Source organism: Myotis nattereri, assembly GCF_964212035.1.
Source record: "Myotis nattereri genome assembly, chromosome: 11".
Taxonomy (NCBI): Eukaryota; Metazoa; Chordata; class Mammalia; order Chiroptera; family Vespertilionidae; genus Myotis; species Myotis nattereri.
The window spans coordinates 26,212,360-26,234,894 of NC_138086.1; the positions used below are offsets into that span (position 1 = coordinate 26,212,360).

Here is a 22,535-nt window from a genome sequence, read left to right on the forward strand (position 1 = left end):
CGTCATCCTTTGGGGTCTCCCTTCCTCTTGGCCCAAACCCCGCCCAGGCTCCTTCTCTGGTCAATACTCCCCAGGTAATTCCCCAGGGCTTTCTGAAGTCTCGCGAGGGTGGTCCCGTTGCCCGGGTAACGAGTGGCCTTGCCTCCGGGTGAAGGGCGTGGCTAGAGCCGCTAAACTGGACCGGGATTACATTGGGCTGTTACCCGCGGGGGCGGGAAGGAGGAGCCGACTGAGGCGGGACAGTGACGCGCGGTTCCGAAGGAAAGGAGATCAGCGGCGCGGCGCCCCCTGCGGGAAGCGAGCACACGTGGACCCACGCGCCGCGGGAAATGAGCTCCTACCCACACCGCGGCTTCCAGGCGTGAGCGTGAGAGGGCCTCGTTGACCTCCGGAATTGTGCTTCACCGTCCTTGCCCGAGGAAGTCCGTCGTCGTGCCCGCCCGCAGGCCTGGCTGGCTGGCTGGGCGTGGGGGCGCGGGTGTTACCTCGTCCGCTTCGGCCGTGGAAGAAACGCGCGCGGAGTGCCCATTAGGCAATCTGCGCGGCTCTCCTGACGCCCAGGTCTTCCCCTGTCGCAGGTGAGCACAATGGTAACTGTGACCCTGCTCAGGGAGTTGGCTGCGTGGGTGTTCTGTTCAAGAAAGAGAGGAGGTGTCGCTGGTTTTATTTGTAGCGCTTCCAGCGCCCTGTCCCCCTGGAGGCAGGCTCAGCTCTGGTTTAGATACATTGTTTAGTTAATTACGTGCTCATTTCTTCTTCGCTGTTGGGTCAGCTTACCTGGCTGGGCTCCAGTCAGGCTCATGAGGTTACACGCACATGTGCAGAGTCGTGTACCTGGATTTTAACATTTAGCAAGAATCGCATTTAGTAGGAACCACCCAGACAGTAAGACCTGCCTTACATTGGTTTGCCTCATATGCTCACGGGAGGAAATAGAATCAGGTTTATGCCAATCCAGTTTCCCAAATTGGGAATCGTGGTGACCCCGGGGCTGAAACTTCAGTCTCTTCGTGTTGCAGGTCCTAATAAGCAGACTTCTCTGTTGCATCTGTAGTAATTTGCTGTGGAGCTTGGACTTTCTTCTATATGTAGTCTTGTTCCAAAACACACTTTTTGTGTAGAGCGGAGCTTAAACAGATAGACTGGGAATTGGTAAATTCCTTTGATCTAAAAAACAACAACAAAGAATCTTTGACACGGAACTTGCATTATTTCATTGTCTCAGTAATGGGAGGATACTTGCATCGCAGGGATAATGGCCGTCGCCAGTACAACCTTCTGATAGCTATTGAGATGTCAGTTAAGACACATACAATTGAATATTAGAACGGAGACAGTATCTACGGAATAGTAGCCAAAATATAAAGAGTCTGTTGTCGGCATCTGAACTGCTGGTCAATTGAAAATTAAGTAGAAAACAAAATTTATTGCTACATTTCATTGCCTGAATAAGTAACTGTAATTTAAAAGATTTGTGATCTTTTTAATGTCTCAGGATTATTCTGAACTTGCTATTGCTCTCTGGTATTTAATTGTAAATACAGGGTGTAAATGATTTGTCTGTGTACCCTATAAATTCTTTTTAAATTATTTATTGATTTGTCTTTTATTGTGATGTGGTCTCTTTCTCATAGAAATGAAAAACTTCTTCAAATCTTTGAAACTGAAGGTTTATTTAACCGTGTCCTAATAAATTAGTTTTTAAAAGAAACCTGTTGTCACTTAATTAAATACAATAGAATGTATTTTGGATACTCATACAATGTAATAAACACTTTTAATTTAAAAACTGTCAGTAAAGAACTTAGAAATTGTTTTCCATTTACAGCCCACCTACTCAAAAGGAGAAATATCGAGCCAAATACTGAAGAGATGTCAGAAGATTCAGAAGAAGACTATTCAGATAGAACAATCAGTGATGAAGATGAATCAGTATGTTTTCCTCAACTTTATCTTAATTTACTTTGAGATAAAACTTGTGTTATATAGATTCCCAGTAAAAGTATTATAAAACCAATTGAATGTAAGAATCAGTTGGATGTTTAAATCACCTGTCATTGAAGTTGGGAAGTAATTTGATTGAAAGCCGAGATATTACTGTGTACAGTATGCCCAATCTACAAAGAACCTATATTGGTTGTCTTTTTCTGAGAAAAAAATTTGGATAAGATTCTTCTGACTTTTACTAAAATATGTGTATTAAATCATTATTAGGGGTTTTTATACTCCCTGTCCACTTTGTTATATGTACTGAGTCTACTGTATTCATCATAATATGTATCATATACTGGAACCTTCTATGTTTTAAATCTACTGTGTAGCTCCATAATAGTTTTAGTGTGGCTCTGATGTAACAAAGGCCAGGACATGGAAGAAGAAAAAGGAGGAAAAAACAAAATGCAGTATTTAAAAATATTTTGTCTGGTTCTAGTAATATTTGTGAGATGTTTTCATCACATTTTATTTTTAGTAAAGTATAAATTATCATGTATTTAAGTTAAGGTCCCCAAATAAGCTCCCCAAAATGATGTATAACCCTTTAAGTCTATGGCCTTCTGCATTTATGTTCTTTTTAAAAAATATACTCATTAATTTTTAGAGCTAGAGAAAGGGAGAGGGAGAGAGAAAGAGAAGCATCCATGTGAGAGTGGAACATGGATCTGCTCCCTCCTGCACGCCCCCTACAGGAGAATTGATCCTACACCCCAGTCATGTGCCCTGACCTGGAATTGAACCCACATCCTTTTGATGCATGGGATGATGCCCAACGAACTAAGCCACACAGGCCAGGGCTATGTTTCTTTTCTTCTTTTGTTTCTTTTTCTTAATTTAGATCAGCGGTTCCCAACCTGTGGGTCACAACCCCTTTGGGGGTCGAACGACCCTTTCACCGGGGTCGCCTAAGACCATCGGAAAACACATATATAATTACATATTGTTTTTGTGATTAACCATGTTCAATTATGTTCAATTTGTAAAAATGAAATTGGGGGTCATCACAACATGAGGAACTGTATTAAAAGTTCGCGGCATTAGGAAGGTTGAGAACCACTGATTTAGATTGTTTTGCTAAGCTTACCAAGAATCTTTAAACTTTATTTCTTCCCTACAATTATTAGTAGACCTTACCCTGTGGAAGAAGAGGAATGAAAGGTGAAAACTTTAAGGTTTCAGGATAGTTGAAGTGTGTGCTTTGAGACCAGTAGCTATAATAATCCTTTAATTTTTTCCATTGAAGATTAAACACATACACTTGTTAGTTGTAAAAAATTTCTAGCTTTGTAAGCTGTTGGTTTTTAAAAGAGAAATGTTTTTAAACTCTCTTGTTTTAGGATGAGGATACCTACGTGAAATTTGAAGATCTCCACCAATGTGCACTTATAACAGGTTTGAATTTATCCATATATTCTCCCTTCTCTTTATGATAGGATATGAGTGGAGGAAAAGTAATAAGATAAGGAAACTAGAAAAAAGTCAGCTTGGATAATATAGGGAATTATTATTCTGTTAATTGGATAAGGAAAGAAAATGTATTCACTTTTATAAGAATCTTTTGGAGTTAAAACTTTTAAGATTTGTTTTAGATAAACCTGATTTTAATGAAAATGGTCAGTAGTTTATAAAGAACTTTAATACAAGAATTTGCCTTGGCATTTCTTTAAATAACCAATTCTTTAAATGCATTTACAGTATAACTGGACTTATAATGGACACAATGTTTTGGCACTGCATCTTTAAGTATGCCTATGTAGAGTTTCCTTAAAGTCATTCATTAGCAAATTTACATGTGCATGTGGGCATCTTGATGTATGCTTGATTTTTTAGAATTTATACATTTAGAATTGTGCTTTCAAATACATTAAAATATTTTTTCCAAATATTCATATATCTATCACAGATATTTTGAAATTGAAGATAAGACCTTTATTATTTTTTATTATTGTCTTTTTCACTGCCATCCTAAAACAAATCTTCACTTTTGAGATAACCACTATTCTCAGTTTGGTGTTTACCCTTCTAGAATTTTTTCTTGCATTTGTACACATATCTATACCCATAGTCATAGAAAATGTGTGACTAAGTTTAAGAACATTCAACAGTAAATAGTTTGCTAAAAAAATTGTAGTACTATTTTGTGGACTTCCTGCCGCCCTTTTTTTTCTTTTTAAAATTTTAAAACGTCTGTTGGTAAAAAGGAGGAAATTTCACTGTTTTAACTAACATTTCCTTGGTTGCTAAAGAAATTGAGAATTGTTTCATATGCTTGTCTGTTTATATTCCCTTGTGTTATGAATTGCTCTTTCATAGAAATCCTTGTTAACTTTGTTTACATTGCTTTCATTGTTTGGAATTATTTTAATGTTATTTATCATTATTCGTTTGTGGCTCTTTTTTTTATGTATCTGTTTAAGCTACAAAGGCCCCTACTCTAAGATCATCAATATAATTATCAAAGTTTTCTTCAAGTACTTTTTTGTACTTGTTTGAATTTTGGTATTTCATTTCTCTAAAATTTACATTTACAAATCATATGAGGTATGAATCTAATTTTATTTACTAATTCATAAATAGTTGCCTTGCCATTTTTGAATCATACTGTAAATTAGACAAAAGTATGATCTACTCACATAATGGAATACTAGATGCTTAATAACTGTCTTGAATAAATGGATCTATATAACAATCTTGAGAAGTAGCAATGGAAGGTAGTATTTCTTATTTACAAGTAGTAAGATTTATGTTCAAAGAGGCTTCATTGGCCAACCAAAATCATGTAGAAACAAAGTGGTAGAACAGAACTCAGTTTGTCTGACTCCTAGTCCAATTATCTGCTATTATACAAAAATAACCCAGAACTAAATTTAGGTTAAAAGCCATGTTTCAGAGGTGGAAAAGCAAGAGGAGTCAGTGGGACAAATGGAACCAAGTATGTAAAAGGTAGAGAGAAAACCAGGAAGTGTACCATCATAAAAGACAACGGACATGATCTTAAGAAAAGGTGATTATCAACATCAAGTTGAGGCCCCAGTTACCCAATAGAAACGGAGAGAGAGCCTCCGCGCTGTCTACTTGGGACGACTCCATCTTATTCTGTGTGAATTATGCTCCTGGGGTTGTGTCACACAGTAGCCCTAGAATGAGAACTGAAAAAGTTTTGACTGAAAGTTCACTATAACAGCCTTAGAGAACATAGTTCCAGTAGGTGGTGAGAAAATGTGGTTGGTGGGTGTACTTAACCTATTAGACAAATAGTTGCCTCAGTGTGATTAAGGTTAAGAAGATTGAACAGTAAACAGTTGGCTAAAAAAGCTGCAAGAAACAAATGCAATCCCTTTCAAAATCTAAAATGTTTTTGGAGTAGCAGTGGCAATTTGGTATAATTTATAGTATTTAATAACAACTTTTTTTTTTAATATATTTTATTGATGTTTTACAGAGAGGAAGGGAGAGAGATAGAGAGTTAGAAACATCGATCAGCTGCCTCCTGCACATCTCCCACTGGGGATGTGCCCGCAACCCAGGTACATGCCCTTGACCGGAATCGAACCCGGGACCCTTCAGTCCGCAGGCCGACGCTCTATCCACTGAGCCAAACCGGTTTCGGCATATAACTTTTCTTTAGCTATCGTGAAGATCAGTTATTAAAAAATTTCATTAGTACTTTTATTTTTTAAATGCCATAAATTATAAGATATTTATAATTATATCTACAGATATTCACAAATTAATGGTGTTGAAGGGGAAAAAAAAGAACATATAAAAAAGTTATAGGGATTTGCCCTGGCTGAGTAGCTCAGTTTGTTAGAGCACCATCCTGATACACGAAGGCTCTGGGTTCAATCCCCAGTCAGGGCACAATCAAAAATCAATCGATGAACGCAACAATAAGTGGAACAACAAATCGATGTTACTTTCTCTCCCTCTCCCTCTCCCTCTCCAACTCTTCCTCTCTACCTCTCTCCCTCTCTCCCTTCTCTCTCTTTCTAGAATCAATTTTGAAAATTATAGCAATTGGAGTTTTGCTTCTTAACACTCATGATTGTGTTTGAATCTTTTTCCAGCTGACTCCATCACTGACCCATTTTTCCCCCGGACTACACAGATACTGTTGGAATACCAGCTAGGGAGATGGGTGCCACGTCTTCGTGAGCCACGAGATTTATATGGTGTCTCTTCTTCTGGTGAACTGAGCCCAACACGGTGGCCGTACCACTGTGAGGTCATTGATGAAAAAGTCCAGCATATTGGTAGGTTCTTAGCAGTTTTGGGGATTTAAACATACTAGTAAATTTACTTTGCCAACCTTAATTTTAATGAGGAAACTCCCAGTATTAGAATAGTCATTCCAACAGAAGTATAACATGAGCCATACAGGGGTAGGAAAAGTAGGTTGTATGGAATATAATACAATCCTATATAATAAAAGGCTAATATGCAAATTGTCCCCCCAGGTGGGAGTTCAACCAACTGGGAGCTCAACCGGTTGCTATGACCGCACTGCAGCTGCCAACCGGCCCGATCTGGGCCCCAATTGGCTCCCCCCAACCCCCAGCCAGCCCCACCCCCGATTGGGCCACCCCACCCCAATTGGGGGGAGGGCCAGCTGGCCAACCACCCGCAGCCCCTCCCACTGGCCAGCCAGCCCCCCAATAGGCCTCGATTGCTGGCCAGGCCTAGGGACTCCACCCATGCACAAATTCATGCACCAGGCCCCTAGTAATTAATAAATAATAATTTTTTTTTAAATATATTTTACTGATTTTTTACAGAGAGGAAGGGAGAGAGATAGAGAATTAGAAACATCGATGAGAGAGAAACATCGATCAGCTGCCTCCTGCACATCTCCCACTGGGGATGTGCCCGCAACCAAAGTACATGCCCTTGACCGGAATCGAACCTGGGACCTTTCAGTCCGCAGGCCGATGCTCTATCCACTGAGCCAAACCTGTTTCGGCAATAAATAATAAATTGTAAACCTACTTTTGCCCACCACTTATATGTAATTTTTAATTTTCTAGTAGCCACATTTAAAAAGATTAAAAAGAAACAAGTGGAATTGATTGCAAAACTATTTTTTATTTAACCCAAATATATCCTAAATATTTTATGTTCTTTTTTTATATGGAGTCTTTGAAAACTGGTGTGCATTTATACTTACATTTCAATTCAATCCAGTTTTTGTTCACATCCTTGCCACACTTACTTTGTTGTCGTATTTTAAAATAGCCATTCTAGCCCTAGCTGGTTTGGCTCAATGGATACAGTGTCAACCTGTGGACCAAAGGGTCCTGGGTTTGATTCCGATCAAGGACACGTACCTGGTTGCAGGCTCCTCCCTGACCCAGGCCCTGGTCAAGCGTGTGCAGGAGGCAACCAATGGATGTGTTTCTCTCACATCTGATATTTCTGTCTTTCCCTCTCTCTTCCACTCTAAAAAAAATCAATGGAAAGATATCCTCAGGTGAGGATTAAAAAAATAAAATAAAATAAAATGTTTAATAAATAAATAAATAGCCTAAACATGTGTGAGATATCTCACTGTGGTGCTGATTTACATTTCCCTGAGTATCAGTGACTTTGACAGTGCAATCCCTATCAAAATATCAATGGCATTTTTTCATAGGAATAGAAAAACAACTGTAAAATTTATATGGAACCATAAAAGCCTACAAATAGCCAAATCAATCTTGAGAAAGAAGAGCAAAGCTGGAGTCATCACACTTTCTGATTTCAAAATATATTACAGAACCACAGTAATCAAAACAGTATGGTACTGATATAAAGACAGACATACAGACCAATCAACAGAATAGAGAGCCCAGAAATAAATCCACATATATACGTTCAACTGATCTTTGACAAGACTGTCAAGGATACACAATGGAGAAAGGATAGTCTCTTCAACAAATGAGAAAATTTAATATCCACATTCAAAAGATGAAATTGGACCTTTGTCTTACACCATACAAAAAGTCAACTCAAGTGTATTAAAGACTTAAACATAAGACCTGAAACTGTAAAACTCCTACAAGAAAACATAGGGGGAAAGCTTCATGACATTGTTCTTGGCAATGATATCATGGATATGACATCAAAAGCTCGGGTAACAAAAGCAAAACTAAACAAGTGGGACAACAAAAAGCTTCTGCACAGTAAAGGAAAGAATACAGTGAAAAGGCAACCTGTGGATTAGGAAAATTATTTGCAAGCTATATTTCTGATGAGTTAATCTCTCAAATATATAAGGAATTTCTACAACTCAATAACAAACTCAACCAGATTTAAAAGATGGACTAAGGACTTGAATGGATGTCTTTCCAAAGAAGACACAAATAGCCAACAGATATATTTATTGACTTTTTATATAATCTGATAAAATTCTTTGCCATTTTGTTGTTGAACTTTTTGTTTTCTTGATCTCTAAATGCTCTCTATATATTCATGAGATTAGCTTAATGTTATGTATGTTGCATACTTTTTCTCAGTTTGTCATTTGCCTTTTATCTTTCTCATGCAGAAAATATTAATTTTTATGTAATCATTTTTCTGTCTTCTGGATTTTGAAAATCTTATGTTTCTCTTAGCACATTTCAAGTTGTATTTTTTGTGATTAAAATATTTTAGCATCAGGAACCATTTGGATGAAAGAAGTGAGGTCCCAATCCAATTCTATTAACTATCCTGTTATTCCAACAAAATTATTAAATAATTTTTTCTCTTCTGGTTGGAAATGCCACAATTATTATATATTCAATTCCTAGGCCTAATTTTGAATTATATTCTATTCCACTAACCTGTCTAATCATGGTGACTCAAAACCTTTAATGCTATATTTTTTAAACTATAAATTTTGTTAGGTGGCAAACTTAGTTCCCCATCGTTCCTTTTATTCTTTTTTTTAAAAAGTTTTCCAACTTCTTGGCTTATTATAGTTGGCATTATTGTACGTATTTCTATATGAAATTTAAAATAAGCTTTCCTAGTTGTCCCAAAATTAATCCTGGTAACTTTATTGTGATCACATTACATTTATAGATTAAGCAAGAGCGACATCTTTACAATATTGCATCTTCCTAACCAAGAACAAGGTATGTTTCATGATTTACCCTAGTTTTTCTTTATCTTCCTTAGTACAATTTTAAATTTTTTTCTTGCACTTTTTCTAAGTTTTATTGTTAGGTATTTTATCTTGTTGCTTTACATAAAATCTTTATTGAATATTATTTTCTAACTTGTTTTGTAGAGGAAAGTTTTGTGTATTAATTTTGAAACCACCCAACTCTTATTTCTAGTTTTTAAGTTATTGCATATGTGCTTTTATACAATTATATCATCAAGGAAAAATGTAATTAAATCTCCTTGTTTCCAGTTTGTGTATATCATACTTCTTTTTCTTGACTGAATGCATTGACTGGTATTTTCAAAAAACATTTAAAGTTTTAAATTCATCTTGTTCCTCATTTTAATGGGAATGCTTTTAGTGTTTTCTCTCTAAGCAAAATATTGGTTCATGGTTTGAATTAAATTTGATTTTATTAAGGAAGTATCCATTTATTCTTTATTACTAAGAAAATTTACCCAGAAATAATTACTAAATTTTATTAAATGCCTTTCAATATTTACAGAGAGAAAGTATCTTAAGTTTCTCATTATGACACATTAAAATATATGTATTTTATCCCTCACTGGAGGATGTTTTTATTAATTTTAGAGAGAGAGGAAGGGAGAGGAAAAGGGAGAGGGAGGGAGCAGAGAGAGAGAGAGAGAGAGAGAGAGAGAGAGAGAGAGAGAGGAAGAGAAACATCATTTGGCTGCCTCCCTTATGTGTCCCAACCAGACATCAAGCCTGTAACCTAGGTATGTTGCCATGTGCCCTGACCATTTCTTTGAGGCATTGGACAATGCTCCAACCAACTGAGCCATCTGGCCATGGAATGAACTGCTATTAGTCATTGTGTATTATTTTGTGTGTTGCTAAAGCCTATTTGCTAATATTTTATATAGGATCTTTGCTTTAATATTCATAAGTAAGAATTTATATTTTTCTAGCTTTTGTACTTTTTTAGGTTTTAGTATAAATATTATTCAAAATTCTTCCTTGTAGAAGAATTTCTCCTCTTCTAGAACAGTTTGAATAATACTGTAATTAACTGTTGGATTGAATTCACCTTAAACAGTCTGGACATATTTGTTATTGTTATTTTAGATATACAGAGAATATTTTTATTGTAAAACTTCTTTGTTAGTTCTGTTTAGATGTTCTATCTATTTCAGGGACAGTTTTGATTATTTGTATTTTCCTAGAAACATAATGCTTCTATGGAGAACTTTTCATTTGTTTACAAAGATTTGGTCAAAGTATTCTTTTGTAATTATTATAATATCCTTTGACTTTGGGGGATTTTTCCCCTCTCTTGTCATATTTTTGTTAAGTATTTATACATTCTTATTTCCCTCTCCCCTGAATATGTTGGTGAGATATAATTATCTTGTTAGTTTTTCCAAAGAATCAATGTTTAAATATATTAGTTCTGTTGTGCTGTTTTCTTTTTTTTTTTAATTTTCTTTTTTTTTAAATTAAATCTTTATTGTTCAGATTATTACAGTTGTTCCTCTTTTTTCCCCCCATAGCTCCCCTCCACCCGGTTCCCACCCCACCCTCTGCCCTTACCCCCGCCACCCAATGTTCTCATCCATAGGTGTACAATTTTTGTCCAGTCTCTTCCCACACCCCCCACACTCTTTTTCCCCCCTGAGAATAGTCAGTCCACTCCCTTTCTATGCCCCTGATTCTATTATATTCACCAGTTTATTCTGTTCATCAGATTATTTATTCACTTGATTTTTAGATTCGCTTGTTGATGTGTATTTGTTGTTCATAATTTGTATCTTTACCTTTTTCTTCTTCTTCCTCTTCTTAAAGGATACCTTTCAGCATTTCATATAATACTGGTTTGGTGGTGATGAACTCCTTTAGCTTTTTCTTATCTGTGAAGCTCTTTATCTGACCTTCAATTCTGAATGATAGCTTTGCTGGGTAAAGTAATCTTGGTTGTAGGTTCTTGGTATTCATCACTTTGAATATTTCTTGCCACTCCCTTCTGGCCTGCATAGTTTCTGTTGAGAAATCAGCTGACAGTCGTATGGGTACTCCCTTGTAGGTAACTAACTGTTTTTCTCTTGCTGCTTTTAAGATTCTCTCTTTGTCTTTTGCTCTTGGCATTTTAATTATGATGTGTCTTGGTGTGGTCCTCTTTGGATTCCTTTTGTTTGGGGTTCTCTGCACTTCCTGGAGTAGTAAGTCTATGTCTTTCACCAGGAAGGAGAAGTTTTCTGTCATTATTTCTTCAAATAGATTTTCAATATCTTGCTCTCTCTCATCTTCTGGCACCCCTATAATTCGGATGTTGGTATGCTTGAAGCTGTCCCAGAGGCTCCTTACACTATCTTCATATTTTTGGATTCTTTTTTCTTTTTGTTTTTCCAGTTGGGTGAGTTTTGCTTCTTCGTATTTCAAATCTTTGACTTGATTCTTGTGATCCTCTAGTCTGCTGTTGGAACTCTGCATAATATCTTTTATTTCAGTCAGTGTGTGCTTCATTTCTAGTTGGTCCTTTTTCATAGCCTCGCGGGTCTCACTAGATTTCTTGAGGGGCTCACTAAATTTATCAGCAGTTTCTAGAAAATTCTTGAAAAACCTTAAAAGTGTGGTTTTGAACTCTATATCCAGTAGTTTGCTTTCCTCTATTTCTGTAATTTGTGACCTGTTTCTTTGTCTCCGCATTTTTTATGCTTCCCTGTGTTGATAGAGTGGCTTTCTGTGTTAGGTGTCCTATAGGGCCCAGTGGCTCAGCCTCCCCAATTACCTGAGGTGGACACTCTTGGTGCACCCCTTTGTGGGCTTTGTGCACAGTCTTGTTGTAGTTAAGCCTTGATTGTTGTAGGTATCACTGGGAGGAATTGACCTCCAGGCCAATTGGCTGTGAAAATCAGCTGTGTCTGCAGTGGGAGAACTTCTGAGCTGGAGACACCCTTCTGGGGCAAGACTTGCTTCAGTGGGGCTTTGGTGCTCACTGAGTCTGCCCCCTGAGTGTGTCCCTTATGGATCTGAGGAGTTGTAATCTGGATGGTCCCACTCTGACCACTGGGTACACTGGCTCTTGGATCTCTAAGGAAGTGCTAATCTAGCCTCTGCCTGAGGCTACCCAGCAGGAGCTATGGAGAGATTACTCTTCTTTGTTTGGGGTTTGGAGGTGCCCAGATGAGGCCCAGCTGTGAAGCAATGTGGGGCCTTGGACCTTCTTTTGGAAGTTCTGGGTCTCTCTGATTCAGCTGCAGTTTGTTAGGTAATTTTCAGGTTGCAAAGGGCAAGGCCTGTCATATGCAAAAGCCTCTGTGCAAAGCTTGGGTGGGGCGGGGTCTCAGGGGATCAACAGGGCGGAGCAAGCAGCTGTGGCTGCTCCCCAGTCCTACCCTAAGAGGCCCCGCGTCTCAGTGTCCCGGTAATCGCTGCAAGCACCTCTGAGAGAAAGCCACCCTCAAGTTCTGCCCGATGCCAGACAGTCCATTTCTCCCCGTATGAGTCTGGGTCCCCAGAGACTCACCCGGAACTGGAGTTCAGAGCAGTCGGGAGGTTGAGACTCCTTCCCGATTGAAAAAGACAACTGTGTCCTCAGTTTCCAGCCCTCTCCACGTGCACTGTGTCCTCAGCTGCCAGCCCTTTCGGAGTGCACCTCCGTACCTCTGCACTTTACTTCTGCACCTCCTCTGAGTCTCAGTGTGCTTTTCTCTTTCCTTCTAGTTGTAGAATTTCCACTCAGCCAGTCTTCCTGTGGTTCTGGATGATGTCTGTTTTGTCTTTTAGAAGTGGTTGTGCGAGGCAGCAATTTCCGGTGTTTACCTATGCAGCCATCTTGGTTTCTTCTCTGCTGTTTTCTTATTCATTATTTTTTTATATATATCTGATTCATTTGGTTTTTTTTTAACCTTATTCTATATTTAACTTCTCGTTTCCCAATATTTTATTATGGAATAATTTAAATACAGAAAGAATTTGAAAGGATTGTACAGGAACACCCACACTCACCAACTAGATTCTTATTATTAACTAGAGGCCCATGCACAAAATTCGTGCAAGAGTAGGCCTGCCTTCCCGCAGCTGCTGGTACTGGCTTCCCTCTGGCTCCAGGACCTGGGCTTCCCTCTGGCCACTGGCAGGCACCCGGGACCTGGGCTTCCCTTGCAGTCCTGGTTTCGTCTGGAAAGTTGTCTGGAAGAACGTCCAGAAGGATGTCCAGTCTAGTTAGCATATTATGCTTTTATTATTATAAATTATTTGCCATATTTCTTGATCACAGATGTAGCCAACTATCTATCCCTCTCCATCAGACCATCTTAATTTTTATTTATTTCAAAGTAAGTTGAAGACATCCTTATAGTCCAACTTTAAATGTTTTAGCATGCATATTATTAGCTAGAATTTAATCTTGTTTTATTATATTTTTGACGTAAATTTTACATGCAATGAAATGCAAGAATCTAAGTGTATCAGTCCATGAATTTTAGCAAATGCATATATCTGTGTAGTCCAAACCCCTACTACAATATAGAACATTACCATTACAATCACTTAAACATTTTAAATAATATTTGTATGCTTAAAACTATATAATGCTAATAAAAGAAATCAAAGAATATTTGAATAAATCAAGAAATGTACCATGTTCATGGATTGAAAAACTCAATCTAGTAAAGGTGTCAGTTCTCCCCAAATGGATAGGTTCTAGGCAATTTCTATCAAGATTTGTTTTGTAGAGGTAGAAAAGATTGTTCTAAAATTTATATGGAAAAGTGAAGGAACTGAGAGTAACTAAAACAATTTTGAAAAGAAGCATAAAATGGGAGGAATCAGCCTATGTGATATCAAGGTCTTTTTATATAGCTACTAGAGGCCATTTTCACGAAATTCGTGCTTGGGTAGGGCCCCTAGGCCTGGCCAGTGATCAGGGCCGATTGGGGCTTTCTGGCTGCCAGCCATGGCCTTCCTTCATTCCTCACTGCCCCCTGGTGGTCAGCGCACATCATAGTGAGCAATCGAACTCCTGGTCAAACTCCCGAGGGGACAATTTGCATATTAGGCTTTTATATATATAGATAGTATTGTCAAAGCCCTGTCGTATTGGTGGAGAGATATGCATATATCAGTGGAAGAAGAGAACTCAGGAACAAATATGCCCAACTGACTTTTTACAAAGATGCAAAAGCAATTCAATGGAGCCCTAACCGGTTTGGCTCAGTGGATAAGAGTGTCGGCCTGCAGACTGAAAGGTCCCAGGTTCGATTCGGTCAAGGGCATGTACCTTGGTTGCGGGCACATCCTCAGTGGGAGGTGTGTAGGAGGCAGCTGATCAATGTTTCTCTCCCATCAATGTTTCTAACTCTCTATTCCTCTCTCTTCCTCTCTGTAAAAAATCAATAAAATATATTTTTTTAAAAAAACAATTCAATGGAGAAAAGTTAGCATTTTCATCAAATGTTAGACATCCATAGATTAAAAAAAGAAAAAAAAAGAAAAGGAAACAATGAACTTCAATTTAAGTCTAGTGCTTTATAAGAAAAATTAATTCAAACTGAATCATGGACTGAAATGTAGCATAAAATTATAAAACTTTAAAATAGAAAATATTTTCAATCGAAAGCTAATCAAGTTCTTAGAATTGACACCAAAAACATAATTAATAAAATGAAAAATTGATAAGTTGGACTTTATCAAAATTAAAAGCTTTTGTTTTATAAGAGACCTTGTTAAGAGGAAGAACATACAAGAGGAAGAAGAAAAACAAAGGGTAACATGTGCATGCCAACTGATTCTGTTCCTTTTTTTGAGGAAAACAGCTTTCCCCCAAAAATTCACCAGTAATCTTTTTACATCCCTTTATATTATGTGGCTACTCCTGGCCACAGGGAAGCCTGGAAAATTGGGGTCTTTAGTGGATCTCATGCCACCCTCACACAGGTTTTTTGTCATAAAAGCAAACAAGAAGAAAGACTGGATATTGGGAGGGCAACTAGCAGTGTATGTAACAACTGCAGTTTTGCAGTCCCTTCTATTCCTAAACATTTTTTGTTCGTGTAACAGTGAATTAACTTGAACTAGTACTTGATGCTGCATGTGGAAATGGCTCATCCTGGTAATTAAAGTCAAACAGTCTGCCCCGTGGCAAATATTTATCTTTGATATCAACCACTTACGAGAAAATTAAGTGGCTCCTTGGCACTACTGCACTTTTCAATGTGCTGAGAAGCCTTTTGGAGGAATATCTACATTTTGTATATCCTTGGTAAGCATGCAAAGCTTTCTGGCAGATAACTCAAATGCAGAACAAATATCACCATGATTGAGAACACTTGAAGGTTTGAATATTCTAAAATTTGAGGATATATGTAACTGTCCTGAGAAGCCTGTGCCAGAAATCTAAGAGTATGTACTTATCAAATTAAATGAGAACTAGATATAGACTAATAAAGGATGTCAATGAGTTAGATAATTTAGCTGTAACAGATAAATGCCTGGAAAGACAAGACTGCTAAAACGGACTCAAGAGGAAATAGAAAACATAAATAGGTATATAGTAAGTAGAGAGATTGAATTAGTAATAGAATAACTACCCACAAAGAAAAGCCCAAACTCAGATAGCTTCATTGCTGAATTCTACCAAACATTTAATGTTTGGAACAGTCTATCAAAAGTTTCTACCAGTTCTTCACAAACTTTTCCAAAAATAGGAGAGGAGGGAAAACTTTAGGAGACTAGTATTACCCTGTATACAAAGCCAAAACAAGATATCACAAGAAAACTACAGACCAATATGTATTATGGATATAGATGCAAATTTTCTCAAAAAAATACTATTCAATTGAATCTAGCAACACATAAAAATAATTATTCAACGTGACCAAGTAGAATTTATTCAGAAATTCAAGGTTAGTTTAGCATTCAAAAATCAAATAACGTAATTGATGTAATGAAATAAACTAATGTAATATAGCATATCAATAGAATAAAAAACAAAAAGTATATCTTCTCAATAGCTACAGAAAAAGCATTATGTAAAATCCAGCACCCTCCTCTGGTGAAAACTGCTGACTTTAAAGCTTTGATAATTTCTGGAGACTAAATAATCTGGCCTTGGTTTTGGTTACCAAAGGAAACAATCTTCTGAATCCTAAGGACCAAAGATATGCTAACCACATATTGACCCAATGCTGATGTAACAGGATCCCTACTCTCCGCTAGTTTTGATGAGCCAGCCTTGTGAAATTAATAGCTGGAACACTGCTAACTTCTGGAAACTGCTGCAGCTGAGAGATCATGGACATCTGCCAACAAAGCTGCATTGTCATATTGATATACACTTCATAAGCGACATGTATGTCAGAATCAACATACTTGTCAAAATCAGCATGTGTGTCAGAATCAACCTGTCAAAATCTGTATATGCCAGAATAGGAACATGCCAACATGTGTCAGAATAAACGTGTCAATTGGTTATTGTGTATCAGTTGACATGTGTGTCAGAGTGGCATATGTGTCCGAATTGACCTGTGTCAGAATGAACAGATGTGTCATGATTAACATGTATCAGAATTGGTATGTGTCAGTGAACATGTGTGTCATACTTGGCGCACATGTCAGAATTGACGTGCATGTCAGAGTGGTCAATGTGTCAGAATAAACATGCCTCAAATTTGACACATGTCTGTCAGGATCAACACACCTGTCAAAAGCAATATGTTGAAACTGATGTGTCAGGTTTGGCATATGTGTCAGAATTGACACATTTTGTCACAATGGACATGTGAAACTGATGTGTCACAATCAACATTTGAAAATTGATATGTGTTATAAGTGACATGTCAGTAGTAGCATGGATGTCATAAGTGACTTATGTGTTGTAGTGGCTTACGTATTATTGGTGACATACATCGCAGTTGACATGTATGTGGCTAACATCTATAGAGCATTTCACTGTTCATAAATTTTTTTCAGAAGTCATAATTGTAAGTGTGGATGTGGTTCTTGATAAAGTTATTGTTCAATAAGGTGCTTACAACTTTTTTAATTGAGGTAAAATTTACATCCCATAAAATTAACCATTTTAAAGTGAACAATTCAGCAGCATTTAGTACTATTTTTGTGTTGTGTAACTATCACCTCTAAATCCAGAACATTTTCATGCCCCCCCCAAAAGAGACCCTATACCTATTAAGCAATCATTCCTCATTCTTTCCTCCCACAGTAAAATTACTAATCTGCTTTTTGTCTCTGTAGATTTTTCTATTCTGGACATTTTCAATTATACAATCAGACAATAAAAATACATATAAAATAAAATCCAGTACCCTTTCATGTCAAAAAAATTAGGAAGAGAATGCAAAATCCTTGCTATGATAAAGAGCACCTATGAAACCTCACAGCTAATATTATACTTAAGGCTGAAAGAATGGATGCTTTCCCCATAAGGTAAAAAACAAGACAAAGATATCCACTTTTGCCACTTCTGTACAACATGGTAATGGAGCTTCTAGTCACAGTGATTAAGCAAGAAAAAGAAATAAAAAGCATCCTAGTTAGAGAGGAAGAAGTGAAACTATTTCTGTTTACCAATGACATAATCTTGTATATAGAAACCCTCAGCAACCCACTGAAAAACAATTATAAGAACTAGTAAATGAGTTTGGCAAGGTTGAAAGATAAGAAATATTTTTAAAATCAATTATATTCCTATACATTTATAATGAATAATACTATAATGAACTTAAACAGTTTCATTCACAATAACATCAAAAGAATAATATAGGAATAAATTTAAGAAAAGTGTAAAACTTTGAAAACTACAAAACATCGTTGAAAGAAAATTTTTAAAATCTAAATAAATGAAAAGACACCCATGTTTGTGGATCAGAAAATTTATGATTGTTATGATGGCAATTCTCCCCAAATTAATCTGTCAGTCCAATACAATTTCCATCAGAATACTACCTGCTTTGTAGACACTGACAAACTGATTCTAAAATTGATATGGAAACTCAGGGAATTTAGAATAGAAAAAAAAATAGTGAAAAAGAACGATTTGAGATTCACAATTTTCAATTTCAAAACTATAAATTAACAATAATCAAGACGGTGTTGTACTATCATGAAGATAGGAATATAGATGAATGAATCTAATCAAAAGTCTAGAAATAAACCATGTTTGTGGGCAACGTATTTTCAACAAGGGTATTTTTTCTGTTCAATAGAAAAAATAATCTTTTAAGCAAATGGTGCTGGGACAACTAGATAAATAACACACCATATGAAAAATTAACTTAAAAATGGGTCAAACTCTTAGAAGAAAACAGAAGTAAATCTTTCATTGAATCTGACAATGGATTCATAGCTATAACATCAAAAGCACAAGTAACAACAAAAATGGGTCAATTGGATTTCATGAAAACTTTTGTGCTTCAAATAAATCTATCAAGAAAATGAAAATAGAACCGGCAGAATGGGAGAAAATAATTGCAAGTATCTGATGAAGGGCTTATATAGACCTCTTACAACTCACACTAAAAAAGACAACTCAATTTAAAAAGTGCAAATGATCTGACTAGACATTTCTCCAAAGAAGATAAACATGGCCAATGAACACATGAAAAGATATTCAGCACCTTTAGTTATCAGGGAAATACAAATTAATAACACAGTAACACACACTATGATGACTGGAATGAAAATCAGATAACAGGTGTTGATAAGAATGTAGAGAAATCAAAATCCTCCTTTGATGATGGGAATATAAAATCATTCAGCCTTTTTGGAAAAGTTTGGCACTTCTTCAGAAAGCTAAACATAGAATTATCATAAAAGTACTTTGATAAGCTGCAAACTTGACCCTATTGTAGATTCTCCAGTTTTAGTGTTAGAGTTTCATATTTCTTACTATAAAGACTACTCATTCTTAAATAATTAAGAACATAAACATTAATTAAAAAGTCTCCTTTTTTAACTGGGATGTCAGGCTGTCATGTATCTTTTGATGGTAAGCATACACCAAGGCAAGTAGCAGAAATTCCCAAAGTTTTCAGAAGCAATGCTATGTTATCAGTTCATGATTAATTTTGGTTTGAGTCCATTAAGGTTTTCAACTGATAAGAGGATCAGTTTTAGTTATAATTTTCTTTATTGTTTATTATCAATTTATTTGGTTGTGTATTCAGTTACTGACAAAGTGTACTGACGCACATTGACATCAATATTTCAATCTATGCTTTCTCTGTAGCTAGACTTGACTCTGATTAATTATGTCAGATATACTTACGTTGCTAAAGCAGTTGTATACATAATCCCCAAAATGTTTGTCCAGGAATACTTCTGTATTACCACCAAATTGTTTTTTTCTTCTTACTGTTTCAATGACTATATTCGGGATCATAGAGGCTGACTCCCTCCATAGGAATATATTTATTACCAGAACCAAGCATAGTCTGACACACACAAGCCAATAATAAAAGAGTAGAATAGTGAGTCATCATCAAATTCTTGTTCTACTAAAAAGTGAGAACAATTTGGGTAGTTGGACTGTGAAGTCATTTTCTCCAATCAAATAGATCCTAGACAAAAATAAATCATGCATTTGAGCATGGCTCAGACAACTTTTAAGAAACTTGGTCCTAAAAATAATGAAGAAAAGGAAAGCTGGTATAGCTAAAGAAGAAGTTGGGGGTCCAAGGATAGCCTTTCTTTGGGGAGACAGAAGACACTTTGTGCCAGGCCAGCACAACCGGGGGGGGGGGGGGGGGGGTGGTGGGGGTGGTGGTGGTGGCGAAAGGATGTAGAAACGACCGAAAGAGAATAAGCTGGGTCAGTGATGGTGAACCTATGACACTCATGGCAGAGGTGACACGCAAACTCATTTTTTTGGTTGATTTTTCTTTGTTAAATGGCATTTAAATATATAAAATAAATATCAAAAATATACATCTTTGTTTTACTATGGTTGCAAATATCAAAAAATTTTTATATGTGACATGGCACCAGAGTTAAGTTAGGGTTTTTCAAAATGCTGACACACCGAGCTCAAAAGGTTCGCCATTACTGGTCTGGGTGGATCTCCTGTGCCTGGCTGTGGCCACAGAGAGGGATCCAGAGGGCAAGCTGAGCCTTTATTTTATAGCCAGAGGTAAACAAGGGAGTGGTCACCATAGTTGCAATGTTCTTGTGAGTTTCACTTGTTTTGGCAGCACTTGCTGCACCTCCCACAGCCCATTAGCTACCCAGATAGGATCTAGGGAGACTCATAAGGTCAAGCTTAATTATGCTAAGAGGGCTGTGCCCTCTAAACTGGGACTTGTTTGTGGATTTGCTAACAGGTCAGTCAGAGGCTTAACCCTATAGCCGCTCCCTACAACATTGGAACATGTTTATAAGCTTAGGAGATAACCATTATCAGGCAAGATGCTGAAGATGAAGGGGAAGGGAGAATAAAAGATGGAGCAAGATTCCCAGAGGTGGATCAGAAAGATATCAAGTGCCCAGGAGAAAATAGAACTTTAGTATAAAATCTATGACACTAAATACTCATGAACTATTCACTATAATGATTTAGATCAAGGTGCCAGTGAAATGTTACAGTGTGACAATGTTCATTACTGCCAATGAATCCTTAGTAAAATCTATTCTAGCCCCTTACAAAACTAAATTTTAGCCTAGACCTATCAATAAACAACTTTAAAATGTATAATAAAAATTTCCCGTTTTATTTTTGTCACATTTAAATAATGTTCTCTCTTTTATATATATGTATAGATACGACTCCTCCTTATTCTGAGCCAGTGTACATCCCAACAGGCCTAGAGATCGAACCCATTTATTCAAACTCCAAGGAAGATTCGGTAGTCTATCTAGCTGAAGATGGTGGGTACATAATGAAATATGTTGCTGTACAAATGTAATTTGGTACCTGGGCTAACCTCTTAGTTATATTTGTTTTGCTGATTATAGTGAAAATTGCAGATTACCAGGAAATCCCTGTCCCCATAAAAATGTTGGTAAAGCCCTAGCCGGTTTTGCTCAGTGGATAGAGCACCAGCCCGCACACTGAAGGATTCCAGTCAAGGGCACGTACCTTGATTGCAGGCTCTATTCTGACCAGGAGGCAACCAATCAGTATGTCTTTCATCAATGTTTTTCTCTCTCTGTCTCTCCCCCTCCACTGTCTCTAAAAATCAATGGGAAAATAGCCTCGGGTGAGGATTAACAAACAAAAATATATATTTAGTTAATATTGATCCAAATGTTGATTTAGTGCTAATTATATTCTTGAAGGTGTATTTCAGTTCATGTAAAGTTACTTTAAAATAAAAGATCATATTGGCCATTAGAATGGGGTCATATTTAGAAGGAATTAGGCTTCACATCAATTTTCAAAGGTAAATCCAGTGGGGTGCTCTGCAACTATTGTTGCCTCTCTGTTGACAGGTTATTTTCATGCAATCTCTCAGATGTGTGGGGTTTGCTTTTTTTCCATTTCATGCCAGTTTGGTGGGAATCCTATCTTTAAAAGAGGAACACACCCACATTGCAAATAACATCTAAGATATATCTCAGAAGGGTGATCTATATTTGTATTTTGAGAGCTCTAGTAATCAAAATCTTATATCTGCTTTATGATAGGATATGCTGATAATCATACATAGACATCTCAGCCTATATCCTAAACTGATACAGCCTATATCCTACTCCTGATACACCAACATGAGGAAGTATGGGACTCCTGCACAATGTCACCATCAGAGTTCTATGTCTTACAGTAGATGTTAGATACCTTCCAGGGAACATACGTATTTTATTTAAAGGGCTGGCAAAACAGATAAATTCACAGGGATTGTTTCCTGTAGAGTAAGCAATTCTAGAAATCATTTACTCACATATTTTTTAACAGCTGGAGTGAGAGAAGCACCTCTGATTTTTCTAATTTGATTTTAAATATTCTTATGGCTAAATTTTCAAATATTTGCATGGCTAGTAGTAGAACTTCTACACATAACTTAAATGAGATCTGATAAAAAATTGAAATAGTCAGGGTCTTGTTGGGAATTGGATGGCATACTTGGAGTAATTTTTATTAGTTCAGTATAAGTATAACTTAGAATGGACAGAGGTAAGGGAAATGAGCAAGGGATGGTGAAGCAACGTAAGACTATCAACAGAGCAGAACCATTATATTTCCTTGGCCTGAAAGGATAGACTGATAGATGGCTTTTAGACATGTAGCTGTTGGATGGGGAAGTCCCCAAACAACTGGCTATATAGAATTCTGGTGGACAACTTTTCTTTCAAAGATTTATTTCTTTAAATATATGTTCCAATGTCTTGTGACATCTGTTGTCTTTAATAAAAGTCAGCCATAATTTATATCATTGTTCCCTATTTATGGTGTGTCTTTTTGTCTCTGGCTGTTTTCAGCAAATCTAAGCTTAGCCTATATTTG

At 36.9% G+C, this 22,535-nt stretch overlaps 1 protein-coding gene across 2 annotated transcripts in view; it reads left to right on the forward strand.

Moving 5' to 3' along the window:
* The first annotated feature begins 213 nt into the window (after positions 1 to 213).
* AGBL3 (AGBL carboxypeptidase 3) overlaps positions 214 to 22,535 on the forward strand; it is a 70,835-nt gene continuing 48,513 nt past the window's right edge. For both annotated transcript variants that reach the window (XR_013996590.1, XM_081102232.1), the window contains exons 1-5: positions 214 to 578; positions 1,829 to 1,932; positions 3,333 to 3,387; positions 6,063 to 6,248; positions 20,852 to 20,959. Coding sequence is in view for 1 of the 2 variants with exons in the window: in XM_081102232.1 (XP_080958358.1) it covers positions 1,873 to 1,932; positions 3,333 to 3,387; positions 6,063 to 6,248; positions 20,852 to 20,959 (409 nt within the window). In the remaining variant the exon portion in view is untranslated. The remainder of the gene's footprint in view (positions 579 to 1,828; positions 1,933 to 3,332; positions 3,388 to 6,062; positions 6,249 to 20,851; positions 20,960 to 22,535) is intronic.